The sequence below is a fragment of the Hippoglossus stenolepis genome, chromosome 14 (assembly GCF_022539355.2).
Source record: "Hippoglossus stenolepis isolate QCI-W04-F060 chromosome 14, HSTE1.2, whole genome shotgun sequence".
Classification (NCBI taxonomy): Eukaryota; Metazoa; Chordata; class Actinopteri; order Pleuronectiformes; family Pleuronectidae; genus Hippoglossus; species Hippoglossus stenolepis.
The window spans coordinates 12,604,238-12,625,332 of NC_061496.1; the positions used below are offsets into that span (position 1 = coordinate 12,604,238).

A 21,095-nucleotide genomic window follows, 5' to 3' on the forward strand; every position below is an offset into this window, starting at 1 on the left:
ATAATTACAACAATGACCCCAAGAGAAAAGAAATGATTGTTTTTATGGCTAATTTGAATAATAAAATTTACGTGACACTTTAGCATATTCCGTTTATAATTGCAGTGCATTATCATGCCAGAGCACGATCAATAGTGTTTTGGTGCCTTCATATGACGAGAATAATAATAATAGCATATGGAAACAGAGAAAACCTTTGCCTGAATTAAACCCTCCATTATTCAATGTAAAAGAACTTAAACCAGTCATTGTACCAATGTCTATCGTTATGCCTCACGGCCGGAGGCGTTTGGTTTATGGGTTGTCTGTTCGTCTGTATGTTTGTGTTTTCATACGTCCAATTCTCCAATCGCGATATCTCTGGAACCCCCCGAGGCAATTCCTTTAAATATCGTAGAGACTTTCACCTGTAAAAATATACTGATTCAATTTTGTTGATAAAAGTTCATAGGTCAAGTTCACTTTGACCTCACGTCCATTCCAGTCTTGTCAACATATTATATCCACAAGTGCCTTGAGGGAATTCCATTAAAACCCTTGCTTAAATTCAATGATGTGTGGCCATAACACAAGAATCTATACACTAATCATGACAAAAGTTCACACAAATGTCATATAGGATAAATTGACAAAGAGATGACATTTGATATTTAAAAGGACAAAGGTCAGCTTCACGATGACATCATAATGTTCTGCAAACACACTTTTATGACCATCATTCAACACCATAACTCAGTGAAACAAGAAGAGAGTGGGACCATATTTCACATGTGGTTAGAATTGGTGACACTGAACTTGGGTGTCCACCATGAAACTGTGGTGATTATAAAGATGTTCTGTGCTGCCAGGTTGGAGATGTGTGTGTGTGTGTGTGAAGCAGCCATGTTTCAGAATGTGTCGGTTCTTTGTGGCAGCAGCCATATGTAAAGTATCGTCCTCTGTCATGACTACAACATTGTGTTGTATCAGAATCAGCTTTAATTGGCCAAGAATGTGAACTCATAGAAGTAGTTTTGACACTAACACAGTAGACATACAGCAGAAAGACACAGCTTAACGAAGTCAAGTCGAATACAATTTTGTATTCGTCTTTGTATCGTAAATCAATAAATACACGTAATAAATCCTATTAAATTCATTCAAAGTCGTCATTACATATTATATGGGTTTGGACAGACGTGGATGTAAATTACAACTGGACTGGTCGTCGGAGAGACAGTAATTCTAGCCCTTTAGCTCATTCACTGCCATGTTGAAACTTCCTGTTGCTGTCATGGTTATACCGAGGCAGGTATAACTCATACTGTGCTCAATGATTTGATTAGTAATGGTGAACTGGTATTTGTGTTCCCGACATCTGGGGCGATTTAAAAAAAAAAATCATGGTATCAGTTTACTGCAATTTACTGTCAGGGCCCAGCTCTGACTGTATTTCTCCACCGTGTCCAGCAGTAGTTGTGATCCCTGTTTTAACCAACTGATATTTCTATACATGAACATTGCTGTTGAAGTTACTCAAACTGATCCTAGTTTGATTTTGTTGTTTCAAGAGGAAACATTTTCTAAAGACTTTGATTCTGAAAAGGATATCAAATAAGATAAACTGAACCACATTCACAAAATTAAAATAAACATTACATATAAACATCAGAAAATGTATTACTTTATAATAGATGTTGAAATAAAAGACAATGAATCTCATTTATGGTGCCGGATTTAGTTTGCTGCACTACTGGGTGTCCCCATTGATTTATCTGTGTCGCTCATCTCCCCATATACCAAAAGTACCATCTGACACCAGGGAGAGAAAGTAGTTTAGCCTCAGGTCTAATCAATAGAGAGAAGCTTTTGGAGGTTGTTTACAGCTGTGCTTTTGGTCCATGATGCACAAACCCAGCTGGCCAATAAAATGCACTTAGACGAGAGCAATTTTGTTTGATTTCCAGAGATTTGAACACAAAAATGAACCATTATTACAGGGCCTGTCATCAGCGCGGCTGAAATGTTGCTAGTGTATTTCAGTAAGAGAGTGAAAGTAAGAGTCAAACAGTATTCTCAAGCACGCATTTATCTCCTCATACCGCCGGCCTCTGTTTTCCTACTTAAGCAGAGACTGCATCAATTCTACAACACAAAACCAGAAGCAGAGATTGTAAAGGCTCTGAAGAGTATTTAAGTGTTTTAGCAGCGTTCCAGGCGCACGGAGCGTCAGCGGGTTTTGGCTGCGGACTCGAAGATTAAACTCAGACGTCTTGCATATGGCCAAAGAACCCGGGCACTTCCAGCCATGAAGTGGGCCAGTGCAAGATAATGTGTCTTACCAAGCAAGCCATACGTAACTGCTGCCCAATTGATCCATGTAAAGTCTATGTGACCTCTATAGCTACACAAACCAGAGTTCAGTTCATTTACTTATATAATGCTACAAGCCTGTCCAATTCTTCAGCTTGTCCGTTTTAAAAAGCTTTTAAAATCTCATCTGCACCATATGCGGACAGTTTTTCCCCCTTTTGATCAGACAACTGGTGAGAACAGACGTGTCTCCATCATAGGTTATATAATGTGGCATTTAACTGATGCTTTCCATCAGCTGGTTCTCACACAGCTTGGCACGATCTCAGACCGGGCCGTCAAGTCTTGTTCCGACACACCGTTTCTTCTCTCTTTTTTCACACCTGGGCTTTTTCTCTCAAGCCATCGGCTCTGATAAATTGTTTGTCACTGAGCGTTAGTCTTTGACTCCAGAGAGAAAAGGGGCTGGATAAAAAAAAGAGAAATATGGCTGAAACCTATCATATTTGAAAGCCTTTTACTTTTTCATGACTAGCAGTCACATGAGAAAGTTTGATGTCAAAAATAGAAGGTAGAGTGAAAAAAGATCCTGCCTTTATGTTTGTATGCTCCCAAAACAAATGAGGTTTTGAGCCGTTTTCAAACACAAACTAGGGAATTTTTTTGTAAAATTGGGTGCGGACATTTTCCAGTTTGCCTCTCACATATGAAGACAGCAGCAGGAGATCATCTGAGTCGTTCGCAATATCAGGAAAATGTCCAAAACATTCAGGCGAGGAGATGAGCTGTGGAAATCACATATTTGTGTATACAGCACAATGGCGTTGGCCCCTTGTCCCCAAAAACTCAAATCTCATCGTTTTTCCAAGATGAAATCTTCTACGTATACAACACCTCCTTTTTATCCTGAGATATTTGTATTACTTTAGTTTTTTTCAGTTTTGCATCCATCATTCACAAAAACTCACAAAAGTACCAGAAAAAATGTTCGGAGCAACTCACTCGGACATTTGCGTTCTCACATCCAGCCTCTCTGTTAGGTTTCAGGAGAATGCCCAGGGTTCAGTGCCTGTCTGAAAGCAGCTTTATAGAGGGTAAAGAGTCCAGGACAGCTTCCCTCCACCGTACAGTTATATCCTTTGTTTAGCCTGAGCTCTGCACTGAGCACCTTAGATGTAAGACTTTAACCTGATTGGTGCTCGAGTGGAAGATCAGGGAAGGAAAACTGACATTTATCTTCCTTTACTATCTTGTAAAATACCACACAGAATGCGAATCCCCTGTTGTGTAGCATAGCATTTAATCAGACAGAGATAATGATATTGGTAGTTAACCGATGAGGCATCCGATGGGGTAAAATGAACTCGGCCATTCCCGGTCAATTTGGCAGAGCTGAAGTCGCTGGCTTTAAGTAATCATCTTGCAGGATGACTCATTAAAAATAAACAAGTGCTATGTAATAGTATTGTAAACAACTGTATTGGCCAGACTGAGAAGTTGTTACTGCACCTTTTTTTACCCCCTTTCTCCAGAGACTGTGAACTAAACCTCTTTAGGGAAATAGAAGCTTGGAAACACTAACAACATAGCCATCAAGCAAGTAGCAGGAAACAACACTGTTATTTAAAGGCACAGGAGGTGATTGAGTCACGGCAGAAATGCAGGGGAAATGTAGGTCCACAGACGGGCAGCTGCTAAAAATGTTTTTTAAGCTTTATTCCACTCTCTTCTCATACTTGACATGACATAGCCGTAAAAAAAGAAATAAAAAGGCTCTGTCCAAAAATATCTCGTACTGGGTTTGGTGTAGTTGTGTATGTGGCTTTATGTGTTTGTATGTAGTTCACTAGCAGTTTAAATATGGCTTTTGGCATTGTTGCAGAGCACAGAGCCACAATATTGATTTCTTTTCTATTTTTCCTACCCCCCCTCACCCTCTCTGACCTGACACACACACACACACACACACGCAAACACACTGTTTTTCCCTTTTTCCAGCCTCCCAATGGCCGTGGTTCGATTGTCAGCACTGCGATGTGGATTAAATTGCACTCATGTTGTACGGATGCTTTTTGTACTTTTTCGTTTTGGGTAGAAAAATGAACAAGTGAACCACAAGTCTCCAGTGACTAGTGACTCTGTGGTGACAGCGTGTCCCCACATTGAAATGAATCAAGGGACATTTAGTAACGCAGAAGAAAGAAAAAAAAGGTAGCTGAGCGTTTGAAAACAAAGAAGCATGAAAAAATGAATTCTTAAAGGAGTTCTATTTTACTATCACATCAGCTGCTGTCACATTTGGTTATTGATGTTGTATCAGTGCGCTCACCGTACATACTAACACCATTAGCTCGCTATTGACATCTGAACTTATTATTCTGATGTATGCCAAGCAGGATTCACTATCCACATATCAAGTGTGATTTATTTTGCTGAACAGTTACAGCCACTTAATTTAAAATAAGAAAGAACAAACATGCACAAAACTGCCACTCTTGTGTACATTCAGCACGTCCAACTCAGATATCCAGTGTCCTCCGCCTCTTACCATCTTCCCCTGCGTCAGCCGAACTATCCAGCCCTCTTCGATTTTCACTGATAGAGCTCTTTCTCCCTCTCTCTCTCACCTTCTCCCTCAGGGTTCAGTCGAGCCGCCCTGCCATTCGGCCTAGTGCGGAGAGAGCTGTCTTGTGAGGGTTACCCCATCGATCTGCGGTGTCCGGGAAGTGACGTCATAATGATCGAAAGTGCCAACTACGGCCGGACAGACGACAAGATCTGCGACGCCGACCCTTTCCAGATGGAGAACGTCAACTGCTATCTTCCAGATGCCTACAAGATTATGTCGCAAAGGTAAAAAAACGCAAACGTCACGGAACAGTGTCAAAAATGTTTTCCCAGAAATGAGGCCAGACTTACAGGACCCTTAGAAAATACTTGATAGGGCTCAACAGCAACAGTTGCATAGTTGCCCTGAGCAACCAGATCTGGAACACAGTCAAGCATTTAATTTTGTCTGGTTGCCCCTGTTGGCATCTGTTTTCCCATGTTTAAAATCATCTTGTGCATCCCTCGCCTTTGGAGTAAAATCCTCCACCGAGGAGAATAACAGGGCAGATGTAGGACTGATTTACTGTTATCGGAAATAGCAAATCTGATTATCTGAATGTAGAGGGTGTGGAGGGACAAAAGAGAAAGTCAACAGCAGCCTGTCGGCATCAGTAACCTGCAAGACATGAGCGTTAGCACTGAGCGAGCTGAACCTGAACTAAAGAGAATCAGAAACTCCATCATAATTTGAGGAGTGAAGCTGAGCTGATAAACAGAACAGAGCAGATTACAAACATCCACAGTGATGTACACTGACGCACTCACAATGGACACCAGATTCACATGAACACAACAAACACACAACAGGCTGAACAGACTGTGAAACTGCACTGATCTAATCTGGCTGCTGTGAGGTAATTCTTCTGTCTATTGTAATTTACTCTGTTAAATACATTACCTTGCAAATGTGCAATCTAGATTAAGTATGCTAACATTAGTCTATTACACTTAGCTTTGTTTCGCCTTATTAGTGTAGCTGAGCAACTTGCTTTTAGTGAAATCCATTTTGTGTGTGTGTGTGTGTGTGTGTGTGTGTGTGTGTGTGTGTGTGTGTGTGTGTGTGTGTGTGTGTGTGTGTGTGTGTGTGTGTGTGTGTGTGTGTGTGTGTGTGTGTGTGTGTGTGTGTGTGCGCTCTTGTACAGCTATCTTTGTGAGGACTAGTTAGAGCCTAGTCCTCAACCTACGGAGTGAGGACATTTTGGGGAAAGTGAGGACATTTTGGCCGGTACTCACTTTGTGACCCCCCCTTTAATGGACTGTTTGGGGAGACTTGGTTTTAGGGTTATAATTAGTTTAGGTTAGGGTTAGGCATTTAGTTTGGATGGTTATGGTAAGGGTAAGGGGCTAGGGAATGCAATATGCCAATTAGTGTCCTCACTAAGATAGAAGTACAAACGTGTGTGTGTGTGTGTGTGTGTGTGTGTGTGTGTGTGTGTGTGTGTGTGTGTGTGTGTGTGTGTGTGTGTGTGTGTGTGTGTGTGTGTGTGTGTGTGTGTGTGTGTGTGTGTGTGTGTGTGTGTGTGTGAGAGGAAAAAGCAATTACAAAAAATGTATTAAAAAATTAAATAGCAAATAAAATAATGTTAGGTTAATTTTGGTGTTATGAATTAAATATGATTTGAATCCAGTCAAATAATAAAATGTAAAAAATAAATAAAAGAAAGGTAGAATCATTCACCTTATTTCACCAAAAAAACAACAACTGATGGCTGTTTGGCAACATCCCAACCTTACCCTCTGATTATATTGTGGTGATGATGGATCACCGAACAACGAGTCATTGGTTCTGTGTACTTCAGTCACACTAAGTAATATACAGTGTTTTAGGCATTGTCTTGTTAATGCAGAATATTTAAAAAATAAATTTTAATTAAATTAAATATTACAGATAGATTAATCACCAACATCTGACAGCTGACTGCAAAATGTGCTTATTTGGAGGATTTCCTTGTGATGAAAAATAACTAAGTACATCTTCTCAAGTAATATAGATAAGTGCAGTTTTTAAGTATTTATAGTGAGTAGTTCCACTGCTGCTTATTTGCTTTTACTCGACCACAATCCAGTGAGAAATATTGTGCTTTTTGCTGCACTATGTATTTAACAGCTATAATTATTAGTTATTTATATATCAACCTCGTGTATAGAAAACATGGTCACATAATCAGTTTCTAAATTGAATGCACCGCTATGGATTAAACCAACCAATACTTTATATATAATTGTTAAAAAATAGGGTGTAGTAATAGTAATCCTGACAGGGACAATTCTCCAGGTTTCACTTGTACTTTAAGTACATTTTGTTGCCAATACTTCTGTACGTTACTGTAGTAAAATACTGATCGCAGGACCTTTTATGAGTAATGTTTATAGTGTGGTAATGCTCAGTTAAATAATTGAAATACCTCGTCGATCACTGATATTTCCTTAACATCAGCATACTGCTCCCCTCCATCGGCCCCTCTGGTACATCCTGTTGGTCAGATTAAGCGCTGGTACTTGGCAGGACCAATTTAGAGATGCTCCATATCTCCTAAGATCCCATTGATTGATCACCGGTCACAGAGATGCCCCACATTTTTAAAGCCTCTGTCTCTGTAGCCATCAGTCATGTGAAAGGAAGGATGATTTAGTGTGGAAAACAAACCAACCGAGGTACATGTTTCTGCACGCACACACACATGCACCACGGCGGGGTTCCACTGGCAGCGCTGCATACATGAGACCCTATACATGAGACCAGTTGTCACAAAGGTATGCCATCTGAGCCAAAGCGTGCGGGATGGAATGACATATGAGTGCCACAGAGAGAGATATTGGATGGTATGAGAGCGTCAGCAACTCTGGTGAGTCGCCATGGGAAATAAAAAATAATGAAATAAAACAGTCAAGCCCTTGTATTCAGGGGTTTTATTGTCAAGCCGTGTTTGATGAAGTCAGATAGCTGACTCACATTGTCTGTCTTGAAAGGCTACAGCCTGCCTGCTCCCTGCTTGTGACCCTGTGTATTACGCTGCCCTCAGCCTTGCTCGTATCTTCATATTAAAAACAGCCCACTGAAGCACAAAAACACAAATATCCAGCAGGAGCCGGCAGACGAGAACAAAAACCCCCAAACAGTCTCGTCCAAAAGCTCTCCAGCAGAGGAGTCGGGTTCATTCCTCATGTGCATATCCTAAGTGTGCCAGAGGCCCGGAGTTCAGATGTTATTTTATATGTGTTTTTAGAATTTCAATGTTTCTGCTGAACTATTGTACTGGGAGCAGAGAGGGAAATGTGTGCGTTCGAAGAAAAAGCACTTTGGTACAAAAGGTCTCTCTCAGGTGCGCGGGTTAAAAAGAAATCACACAAAGAAGAACCCCATAAGAGTTTACATCTGATACCACAGGAAGGAATCTAAAGGAGATCTGCAGACACAAAATACTGACAGACACATATTTACATAACGGGCAAATACATTGATTTTTTTTGTGCAAATTCCTGTGAGATATTTCGCCATGGAAAGTGTGTGAGTTTATCAGCTTCGCCAAGGAGGTTATGTTTTCATCGGCGTTTGTTTGATTGTCCGTTAGTTAGCAGCGTTACACAAAAACTGCAATACAGATTACCATGAAACTTGGTGGAAGGAACTGTGGGTCAGGGAAGAACCCATGCAATTTTGGTGCAGATCCAAAATTTTATCTCACTTTCTTTAATATTGCGAAATAAGGCAGGTTTTTTAACATTTTCACAAATTTCCCAGGGAACAACACATGGATTTGAAAAAATCTGTCATGTTAAAGGTTGAGTGCGTACGATTTAGGTGAAAGGGATCTATTGGCAGAAATTGAATTTACAATAATCCTAGTGATGTTTTCACGAGTGTTTCATCTACATTGTATGAATTGTTGTTTTCTTTACCCTAGAATGGGCCCTTTTATATGTAAATACTTTATATTTACTTTTGAAGCGGGTCCTCTCTACGGAGGCCGCCATGTTTTTTACAGTCGTCCAAACTAGAAAAACACCTTTTGAGTTTTTATGACAACTGAAGGCTGCCACAGGTTCTCTTTAATGTTTGGAAGGGGAGGGTGGATGAGGGGTATTCAGCTGCAACATGCAACTTCACCACCAGATGTCACTATATTCTACACACTGAACCTTTAAGGGGACTGAAATCTTTAAGTTTTTGCAATTTGGTGCGGCTTCATTGAATTTAATGCAACTGTTGGTCCTTGGCAGAGAAATGTGCTGTACTGAGGGCAAAAATTAACAACATATTTGAAGATGCAAAGTTACATAAATCCCTATGTAGTTGATACTACTAATATTTTGCTCATATTATTGATATTACAGAATGACTGTTTGTGTATTTAGAGCTGAAATATAAAACAGATTTGAGGTCAGTTGACAAATGCCCCAGATTGCATATGCGATGAGGAGTGATTTTTTTTTTCTTCTCCTCGTGCCATTCATTTACATTAATAGACTAAAATATGAAGCAAATGTGATGAAACAAAAGCGCTGCTGCCAAACATTTATATCCTCAGCCAAGAAATCTAGTGAATTCTTTGCCTATTTTGGATGCAGTGTTTGTTTCACCGTTACAAGGTCTGAGTCCGTCACTGCTACACCATATACTCACCGTATATGGGGGGAGAAAAAGTTAAGTATTTCCTACTGTACACTCTCCCATAAATAAAGGAGCGAGGTGCCAAAAATATTTGTTGCCATAATAACCCTGCCCTATTAATTTCAGTGTGTGCGTAAAATCACATTAGCACTTGTGTGGAAAACTGTGTTCACTTTTAAACATCCGAAATTGATGTGTTCCTGAAGTGTGGAGAATTGGATTGAGGCTTCGCTGAGTTTGATAGATCCTGTTGGCACTTCAAGTTGTTTTTATATCTGGCTGGCATATTATATTCATGAGCACAATGATTTTATGAAAATAGCCCTAGGACTGTTGTGGCTCAATTAGAACATTCAGCTGCAAGCAATTAGTCGACTCAAGTGGGTGATAATCTGTACAGGAATTTTTCATGTGGACACCTCCCCAGCAGATGTGAAACTGCATGGCAGTACAGTTTGAAATAATTAATTCATTGGTAATAATAGTCAGCGAGATGATTTTTTATGTGATTCTTCTTCAGGATTTTTAGTTTTTAATCATTACATTTCCTCATCTGCACTGATGATAATGATAATTGCAGACACAATGTATTCCTACCACCGATAATATCCACCTGATTAAAACTGTGATTTAAATACATTTAAATATTTCTTTTTTTAAATTAATTTACTACATGCATTAACCATCTGGTTCTTCGTTGTTATTGATTTAAATGTGACCACTCGTCCTTATCACAGCAGGTTTGAGCAGCAGCAAAGATGACAGTGACACATCTTGACTAATAAGTCTCACATATTAAGATATAGAATGTGAATAAGCAGCTCACATTTATTGATCACCCCTTTGACTAATGAGCTCCATTGGAAGTATTCGATAACAAGGTCATTGATTGGTGTAACCGAACATGGCTGAGTCCTGCCATGCTTGTGTAACGTTGGTTCTTTCCAAAGGGCGTGTATCATTTCCATGAGTGATCAATGCAGATGGGTCTCTAATTGAGGACGTGAAATACATCAGGGGGATGACGGGACAACTATGAGCCAGACTGAGCTCATTTTTATTATTAATCATTAATTAAATATATGAAGTATCACGAAGGATCATTACAGCACACCGTTGGGTATTTAGAAATTTCCAGTTATCTGAACAGCTTGACTCTGACAAATATTGGTAATTATAATGAATTGGTGAGGTAACAGCTGACTTTTGATGTTCAAATGACCAGGCATTAGCTTGTAATCGACTGTATTTACCAAATTCTAGTCAATAAAGTGTGCAGCAGCTCTGCAGACTAAATGATGCCTCTTCCACTATTTATATCAGTGACAAGGCCGCTTGCAGGGCTCTCCGAGGAGCTCCATTGTTGCCGCCTGACAGCGCGCTGCCTTGTTCTTCCTCTCTGTACATACAGTGCTAGTGCGTTATTTAAAGCACAGCAGATTAAGATTTCATAAAGATCCAGATTCAGCCCGGGCGTTTCTGAGGGGTGTACACAAGTTCATGAGCCATGAAACTGCTCTCTACTCAAAGACCATATCAGTGATGATGTGCTAAATTAAAAAAAGAAAAAGTGTCTGAACGGTCGTCAGTGGCTCTCATCAAGCAAAAAATACTGCTAATGCCAACAAATAACACTAATGGAAAAAATAATGTAAATAAAAACTTTTCTTGCTCATTAGAATGTGGAGAAATTGATTTTGATACATTTGCCATTACTCTTACAGTAACAGCCTGAAATTACACCATATATTTTCTTTTTGTGGAGGCTACCCCTTTAACACTTCTGGATCTATTAGAATATAGTGGGTTTACAGTCAATAGCTAATATTGATTTAAGGCGATACTGGTCAATGCGTGTTGCTCCAATGCAAGAAAATATCTTGTTTTGGCAACTTTTTAATTTGGCTGCATTAGACCTAAACATAAAAAATTAAAGCTGATTGTTTCTTTGAAAATAAATCAATTGATGATTCAATGAGAATGAACATTAATAGAAAGTAAATTTAATGTAGTTTTTTTATTATAAAATTAAGTGGAACAGATCTCTGTAAAGTAATATGAATGAATTAACTTATTACAATTAACTAACCAATAACAAATATAAAACTTCTCAGTTTCAGATCTTGACTGGTAGTTGGCCAGTTTAGGTTATTTTCATTGTTGTCTTTAGCTTTTGCTTTATACTCTGGTGAGCTTCCATTTCATTCTTCTGTCTTATAAATGTCACATTTCGACCTGCAGAATGTCACCAGAGCATTTCCACCGACTTAATTCAGTGGCACGACGATATACCTTTGCTGGTTTAAAAATCAATAGTTGATGGGCGGATGTGAGTCAGACAGCCTCCCTCCTGACTCTCTAAGAGCCTGGAATCCCCCCTTCAAGCACCATTGGCAGCTTCAGTAAATATAGCATAAACACAGGCATATGACAGTAATTACAAGTTTCTGGGATGCCTTACCCCGGATATTGGGTCATACCCCAAGTTGAAAGCAGGATACTAATGGTTAATTTTCTAATGACCTATTTCCTGAAACATTATTGGGCCACCCTCTTAGAAAATTCTCTAAATAGACCGTTATGGGTGCTCAAACATCTAACGTGTCTGCGGTGCATCTGTGTTTTGTGTCCTGTGTGCAACAGATTGTGCTTTTTTTTTTTTTTTGGTGCCATGCTCTGGCCCTGGAAATGATTTAATTTTTCAATGGTCTGTCTGCTATCAACAGGCTCGCCTCTTGAGAGAGATGTCTGCCTTGATAATTGTGCCGTGAACCTCATCAGCATTTCAGATGAAATGGAGCTAGACGGGTCACTTTGAGTTTAAGAGATGCTAATTTGATTGAAATTCAAACTGGGAGCACCAGGAAGTAGATTGTGCCTTTCTCTGTAATGTGCTCCCCTCACTCACGTCGTCTTTCTCCTCCTGTTACACAGCCATTGTTTTTGTTGCTCCGCCTATAATTTTTTTTATTGTGAATTCCAAGTGGCTGCTTAGGGTTCCTGAACTCTGTGGAGTCTTTAGGGGTAGAAAGTTGAGCGGTGGGGGTAAATCTGTCTAGGATTTGGGATTTAGGTCTTACTCCTTAGTTTAACCAGTTATGTCACATGAGCAGCACATGCCACATTAGCAGCTTTAAGTGTTTGCGAAAGACCTCCGTGACTTTCTGCACCGGTTTAATTTGATGTGTGGGAGGTGGTCGACCAAAACCAAATTGTTAACCGGATTTTCAAGATTTTACACAATTGAAGCATTACATGTTTAAAATTAGCCAATGTTTTTTTTCCCATAAACAAATCAACAGAATTAACGTGATTATCTATAAAAATAAAGGCTGTGTAACAAACCTGCACTGATCTACTGCACACAACATCATTCATTTGAATCACATTTTATCTTTTCCAAAAAATGGATCATAGAAAAGCAGTTTTGAATTACAGTGATTTATGGTTGAAGCAGACGTTTAAGAGAAACCTTTTACTCAGTTTCTTATAGTGGAAAATACATTTTCTATTACTTCCTCTTCTCATGGCAATTTTTTTTTTGACACTTAGCACGTTATCTTTTTGTCCAATTATTCCTCTGACATGCTTTGTGATTGCAGTGGAAAAGGTTAAATTGCGTGTGGATACATGAAATCAGGGACGCTATCAGCTGCACCTTGTTGGCATCTTATCGCACCTTACCCCTGTCAGCGGGGAGTGCTCCTTCTGAAACGAGATTTGCACCATTGCACGCAGCATTTTCTATGACACTTTAATTGTACTGATGTCTGCCTCTTCCATATGGTCAGAGATGTGATGGGATTACGGCTGGAATACTTCAGTGTGATTAACAGGCCGATCAGGGAAATGGAAGCAATCAAAGCAGAACATTATAGCTCCATCCTGCGCTTGGTTTTAGTTCAAGAAAGAAAATATTTTAGAACTATTCTTGAAGCCAGGGGATGTTTTTTTGTATGTAAATATTATTGTGTAAATTGTTAAAAGATATTGAAAATTATGGATGTAATGATAATGAAAAGCTTCTTTACTTTCGTCAATGTGGATTTTTAACATTTAGTCCTATTTGTCTAGAGTTAAAAACACCAAAAACCCTTTTAATTTTCAAACTAGACATTCCTAGAAGAAAACGTGTCACAAATGTGTTCGCTACAGTTGCACCAATTACTTTAATTGAATTAATAGAAATATGTGTTAATTTCCACAGATGGCATCATGTTTTTCTTTATATGAGGACACCAAATAATTACATAATGTCCCTGCCACAAATATAATTATTCCCAACAAATTTTGGCTTATCGTACTTCGTATTGAGTCCGTTTTTCCAACCGGCTCATAATTTTTTCTCTTGCACCACAGGATAAATTATATTAGTCGGCTCCTCTTTCCACTTTAGCTTGAGTGAAATTGTTGAGCGGCCAAGGTATTTAAAGAAATGGAATGTTTCACTCTGGAGAAAAGTGCAGAAAAGCTTCCTTTGACTTAATATTCATTATGTGCATGATTAATTACTATATAGCCTCAGACTATCAAAAGATAGTCAGAGATATCATATTTTACATGTATTTAATTAGTGTGCACTTTGAGACCTGTGCCCTGGCAGGCCCGAATGCTGAACTTTTTATGCAAGGAATTTCAATTACCCACGCTCCCTCAATCTACGGGCTAGGTCTATACATAGAGTCATTAGGGCTTTTTCAATTGGTCTCAGGAGATGCCCGAGGTTTCACAGATGAGACGGAATAAGAGTCATGCAATCCCATAGATCATGGCGCCCCTGCTCCACAGCTCTAAAATTAGGGCAATATATCAGCAAGAGCTATCAACACTTATGTCAACATTGTTTCAAAAGAAATATGAGGTTTTTTTTCCTCCCAGTGCTTGCGTCCTGTTGTTTAATAGATTTGACTGAGAAACGATGGCAGGTCTATGTCTCATTAGTGCCATGAATTTTATTTTTGATATCATTCTGTTTCATATGCCGAATATAAACCAGGCATTCATTTCCTGCTCCCATTGGAATCTGTTAGATAAAGCACTGTAATTTATATTGCTCCTGCGTTATATGCTTATGCATGAGGAAACGGGACGGAATCATCAAAGTGACCATATAATATATGGAAAGTACTGCAGAGTCATGAAATATTACCCACAAAAAACAAGCAGCGCATTATGGGCTCAGCGTGAGGTGCATGTTTTAATTCTAAAACAGTCATTAATTTCCATAAAAACAAATACAATATGCTGATATTCTCATCTGTTATCACGTGTGAAGGTCATTAATAAAGCGAAATGCCCCTTTGAGACCTTTGCTAAACACAGATGCACACACACACAGATAATTGTGTTATTATGGCTGTGTGCTACAAAACAGCATTTTAACATGAAGAAAAAGAAAATCCCTTTTCTTTCTTAGTGTAACTGTTCCTTGTCAAATGCTTTTGAGGTAAAAATGTAGCAACTATCTTTAAAAGCACACATGCTGATTGGAAGAAATAGAACAGGAGGAGGAGGGAGATGAATTTCTGAGTAGTAGTTATTGAAATAATAATGGATAATTCCATTTCCTGCCATTGTTTTTTTACTTGAATTCAGGTGCAGTTTGTTAAACTGAATAAATGTTTGTGCTGTAAACTATAATATACAGCATTCCTTCATGGTATGCAGCTAAATGGTGGTTGTTTTCAGGTTGTTTGTGTCTGATCAATGCCATGCACCTCACGAGAAACCAAGTCCTGAGTGTTCCACTGTGCGACCTATAATCTTATATTAATAACGTTTGGACACAGAGCAGTGATTAACTCAGCAGCCCAAAGCAAAGACAAAACCCAAAGCACAATACAGTGCAACCAGTAATGCGTTTTCCAATGATCTGCTGTAAATGGGTGCACTGGCCTGCGATAAGAAGAAACAAATATCATCTCTGCTCCCTGCTAAATCAGCAGAACACAGTTATTGATCTGGCTCCTCGCATTGCCAATAGAATTTTAAGTCCCCTCGGTAGCAAATACGGCTTTCTCGCAGTATTGATGTCATTATCATGATTTCAGTACAGCAAAAGGGTGGTCACCTGCAATTCCCCGAGCCTCGGAGCACCCCACAGGCTCAATTAGAATGTCTGCTCTCCAGATGTTAGAGGCTGGACCTGAATTAACTTTTGACACAGCTGCAAGGGGCCGCTAAAAAGATAAACAAGCACATATTTGTACGTAACAGCAGAGACATAGGATTGTCAATTTCATAAAAAATACTAGAATGGCTTTAAGTAGAGGGCATACCTCTGTGAAGCCCCAACAGTCGCCTTATGAAATCACATTTTAATTCACTAGATCCAGATTTTTATTTGGATCTGCACCAAATTCACCAAACTCATACATATCAGTCTGCTAAACATGACAGATTTTTTCCCCCCATCAAGATCTATAAATTATTCTTTGAGAAATCAAATGTTAAAAAAGAACCTTGTCTCATAATGTTAATGCAATGGAGTAGAACGTGCATATTTGTTCTTATAATAGCATAAAGTCTTCTCTCTTCTTAATCCCACCTGACTCTGACAACTGTACTATGAACTAAACATATTTTGCTCCACACAGAGCTCATTCTGAAAATTTCAAACTGTAAACGTGCTTTGAAGAGTGATATGGTATTTCTTGCCTTTCTGGGTAGAAATATTATAGAAGCTGGGCTGGTGACCATTACTGAGACCTTTGATGGGTGCAAATTCAAGTGGCACATTTAGATACTCAGCATGTGGATCCCTCAGAGAAAGAGCAAACTCAAATCAGTATGTTGGGACATTTTAGTGAAACACACCAACTTTTGTTTATGTGGGGGGGTCGGGTCACAAGAGGTCCCTATGCAGTTGTCATCCAACATAAATAAAGGCTTTATAGTTTTCCTTTGTTTGATTTTGTTGCCTTAGTTTGTATGGTTTATGCATATCTAATAATTCACACACATTCTTGTACTTCTTACTTAGTGGGGGCCGACTAAAATGTCCTCACTCCACAAGGTCTATGCTCAAAATGGTTCTCACAAAGATAAAGTAAAAGTAAACACACACACGCATGTGCTAGGCTGGTTCGGATTTAATTTGATAAAAACTAGCATGAACAAGGTTGCAGAACAGAATGTCTGAAAGATTTATTCAGAAACCAATGAATGTCGGCCAGTTAGCGACGAGACAGGTCATATTGCATTAACGCAAAGAGAACCAAAAAATTCCTCCACAGGCTTTTTGGATTCTTCCATTCACACAGATTATCTAAGCCCTTGCAAAACGATAAACAGAATACAGGGTTAGTACAGGGCACAAAGGACTTATTTTACTCCTTACGCATAGCTGAGAAGATCCAATAGGCAGAGAGCTGAGTTAAAAGCGATTGAGTTGTCCCTGACTGTATTGGTAGTCGACTAAACAGCTCTGCTAAATGGTGACATCAGTTCACCTTTCTTTTGGTTTTTACTTCTTTGTTGGTGAATATGAATATTTCAAAGTCTAAACACGAGTTAAGAACATTTGTTTTTGCATTATTGAGGAGTCTGTACTCCACGAGTACACAGTGTTTTGACATTTCTGCATTTTCGCAATTTGCTCGAAAAGAGTTTTGTGGTTAAATGTGTTAATGTTTCCTTGTTTTGTTTTTGACAGATGCAACAATCGGACCCAGTGCATTGTGATCACGGGTTCAGATGTCTTCCCTGACCCCTGCCCAGGGACCTACAAATACCTGGAGGTCCAGTATGAGTGTGTGCCCTACAGTAAGTACAACCCCTCTGCCATGAGTTGAGAACTTTCCCTCCCCCACCCCCCCTCCACATCCCCAGTTTCTCTCCTCCACCCCCCACCCCCCCATCTCTCGTGTCATATCATATCCTGTCCGACTTCTTCCCCCTGCCTTGTCCAGACAGTCTGCTCCCTCCGTCTGCAACACCTTCCAGCACCATTTTCCACCGTCTCTTTTTCCATCTGTGTCACACCATGAACTTTTCATGAAATATGACCTGTAAAACCCTGTGGTCCTTTTTTCTACACCGGCTTTTATTATTGATGTGCTCACCCGTGTTTCCAGCGGATCAACGAGGCTGGTTATGAGGCAGCAGAACATAGGGAGGGAAGAGGAAGTCATGCTGACTCCTCACGATGGCAAGCGAGTGGTTCATTACTCTTAAGTCTTGCTTGGAGAAGTCTATCAGGCAAAGAAAAAAAACAACAGCCTCACCTTGATGGCTCAATATACAGTACATCCAATACAACAGGTGTTGAAATGTGTTAACAGATGTTTCATTATGTAACCGAACAGAATGGCTCCACGCGTAAGTCAACACGGTAATATTTCATTGAAAGAGATAGTGTTAACATTTTGTCTCCTGCGTGGATGCTAAAATATTCATTGCCATTCAGCTTCCAAACAATCTTTAGGTTTGCCCTTTGTATTAGAATTCCCCTTTGTCCTTTAAGCTGCCATGTTCATTTGCAATTTGTGGAGGAAATTCCCCCATGTAACCTTTACAGGCTGATTAATGGCGAGGATTAGATGATTTGCGAGAATCACTAATCAGGTGGAACTGAAATAATTAGAGTGGGAATGATGGGAAGGATTTTAAGTATTTGGCAGCTCATGTATGTCGATTCAAAAGGGTTATTTTGCACATTGATATCAGGATAACATCATATTTTAGTTCTGAATCTTCTGAAGAAAAAATATGCCCAAATATAAATAGTGCACCTTTATGCCCCAGCACTTTAACACATCACTTATACATAGCTCATTACCAGTATGCCTGTCCACACTGCTACCCTCAGTGTTGAATCAGAGCATCATTAGCTGTTGAGACTCATTTCAACTTAAAGGTTAACCTCTCCAAGGCTTTGAGGACCAGTAATTATGAGCCTCCACACTGAGCAAAGCCAAATCCTGTCGCTTCCACCTGAAACACCCAACTACTTGTTTTTTTTAACTCTTCTTGTTGTTTTCTTTTTGTGGACACTTGCGTCATAGTTAAGTGAAGTATTGATTCTGTGTCTTGCTGTGTTACCTCAAACTGTAATAGTGGGATTAGCCTCAAGGTGCACTCATGTCCACCCAGTGCTATGATTATCTTTTGCCTCCATCTTGCACCAAGGAGACAGTCGAGCCTGCCATAGTGTGGTGGACAAAAAAATAAATCTTCAGCCCAAGGACTTCCAGTTCTGGCAAAGTCTGTCTAACAAAAAAAACAATTCCAAACAGGTCCTCACTTCACTCTGAGCAGTTTCAAACATGCATGTCTGTAGCCCCATCTTTTTGCTTCTCAAGGTCCATGCCCCACCAGAATAGGACCAAGAACACAGAATGTATCCTATCGCAACTGCCCCGGTAAGTGCTTGGTGTTCTCCCAGTTTGACCCAGTCCACCACAAGCCCAGTCTAGCCTTTCCCACTCAAGCCCTGTTGTAAAGTGTGATAGACTCATAGGCCAGTTCCATGTTTTGTTGTTTTCCTCCCAACGATCCTCTGTCTCCTCTTACCCCCAAAATAAAACGCATACAACCCGGATCATTTAGTAGAGTCAGACAAACACAGAAAAAGGCCACCATAAGGGAATATTTACTGAGTTTTTCCACACCAGAGCGAACCCTCCCCGCAGTTTTCTGTCGGGATTGCAAAGATCTTAGCGTAGTTTTCTAGTTTTCACATGAAATAGATCATATGCCAAATACCAAGCGTTGTGATTAAAAACATTGCAGTGGATCAGGAGCTTAGGATCCCCAGGATTTGCTGGGATACAAGACTTGAGAATTTGTTTTGCAAGAAAACGCATTAAATCCCCATTAAGCTGATCAACGACGGGGCCGCAGACAGTGTCCTCATTTTGACTTGTAACCACTGCCCCTCAAAGTCTGTCTGTCCCATGAAATACAGAAAGCAGTTTAATAACATAATGTGAAAAACTGTTGCGTTTTATGCCACCGACTCAATGCAGTGGGGTATTTTATTAATGCATTCCATTGTCTAAGCATTTGCATAATCACACAAGCAATTTTAGTTTTTTCACTTCTGTGCAAGTGGCCTTTGCAACAAGTTGAATACATTTGCACCATTTCCATCCTTTTGGCTTTGTAATTTGGTTCTTGTCATGAACTGCCCTCATTAGCAGCATTATCTTCACTTTCCAGCCAAGGATGTAAATTTTGCCTTGGCACCGAGTCACCTCTGAATTGGCTCTAGTATTTTAATTTTTTTTTGAATGAGGCAACATAAAATCCATGATGTGTCTTTATTAAGCCGTCTCTGTGAAAGCTGTTTGTGATGGGGAAAATGTTAAAAGTAACCATCCCTATTCTACCATTGTAAATCTGTAGAATAGTGCCAGTGAGCCCATCAATGATAATATTTTCATTTTTTATCACATGCTAGCTCCAGTAAACCCTCAGCTCCTTGTGATAGCGATGGCCAGATTATAAAAATTAAAGTTAAGCTGTAATCGCATGAGTTTTGGGTCCCCTGTGGTGTTTTTGTTTTCACTTTCATCCCCTCTTTTTATTCAGTGTAGTTTACATGATGCATAGCTTTAACAGAGGAGTCACAAACTAAGTCTCTAGTTGACAGTACACATTCAACCATATAGCGATGCAACATCTCATTAACAGCCTGGATAACTAGATTAGAAATATTTTGTAGAAAGCAGTAACTTCCTAGAGCAGTGGTTCTCATCCTCTTCCAGTCACGACCCAGTTTTAAACACATTTATTGCTCATAAACTGTCTGCATCTCTTTAGCCACATGTCCCAGCGGATGCTGGAGAGTGGTTTCGTGCTTTTTTCTATCTAAATATTTTGGCATTTTATTACAGCTGAGCATGTGGGTGTTTGTGTTGTGAAATGAGTATGAGCTAAATTAGGGGGTGCAGGTGTGGCACTGTACATATTACTGAAACAGAGCTGAGAAATGGACAGACAGACAGACGAAAAGAGAGACAGACGGAAAGAAAGAGAGAGAGAGAGACAAACAGACAGAAAGAAAGAGAAACAGACAGACGGACAGAAAGACAGACAGACTGAACACATCACTTAGTTCGGTTTTTCAGTGTTCTTGTTCTTCATGGTTTTTAAATAGAACTTTTGGCCCTAATTCCATTTCCCCCATTGTGGCCAAACCACAGACAGAGAGGAGACATCAGTGCATTGGGAGAGAGAGAGAGAGAGAGAGAGAGAGAGAGAGAGAGAGAGAGAGAGAGAGAGAGAGAGAGAGAGAGAGAGAGAGAGAGAGAGAGAGATGAGGTTTTGTTTTCGATAAAAAAATATTTATTTGTGATGATAATGATGCAGAGAGTCTGCTGTTGAACTTTGACATGACCCACCTGGAGACGTAACCTCTTGCCCCAAGTCATGGCTGCTTGGTTTAGACAATATGGTGGCACAAAAGTGCCAAAATCAAAGGCTTTTTTGTGTCCAAGTAGAAACTCACACGCACTCGCACTTTGTCTTCTTAAACAATAAAAGCTATTATAAGACAAATTATATCCCCAGTACGATTTGATGTAGAAGTGTTCCACCAGTTTAAAAATGTTTATATTTTTCTCCACAAGCATCTGAC

General features: G+C 39.7%; 1 protein-coding gene across 32 annotated transcripts in view; it reads left to right on the plus strand.

Annotated features, from left to right (window-relative positions):
• The window catches only part of adgrl2a (adhesion G protein-coupled receptor L2a), a 99,800-nt gene that overhangs the window by 36,344 nt on the left and 42,361 nt on the right, over positions 1–21,095 (plus strand). For 21 of the 32 annotated variants that reach the window (XR_004698244.2, XR_004698243.2, XM_035176070.2 and 18 more), the window contains exons 3-5: positions 4,932–5,145; positions 17,169–17,278; positions 18,817–18,876. Coding sequence is in view for 30 of the 32 variants with exons in the window: in XM_035176070.2 (XP_035031961.1) it covers positions 4,932–5,145; positions 17,169–17,278; positions 18,817–18,876 (384 nt within the window). In the remaining 2 variants the exon portion in view is untranslated. The remainder of the gene's footprint in view (positions 1–4,931; positions 5,146–17,168; positions 17,279–18,816; positions 18,877–21,095) is intronic. The other 11 variants (XM_035176060.2, XM_035176088.2, XM_035176063.2 and 8 more) reach the window with 1 other exon arrangement.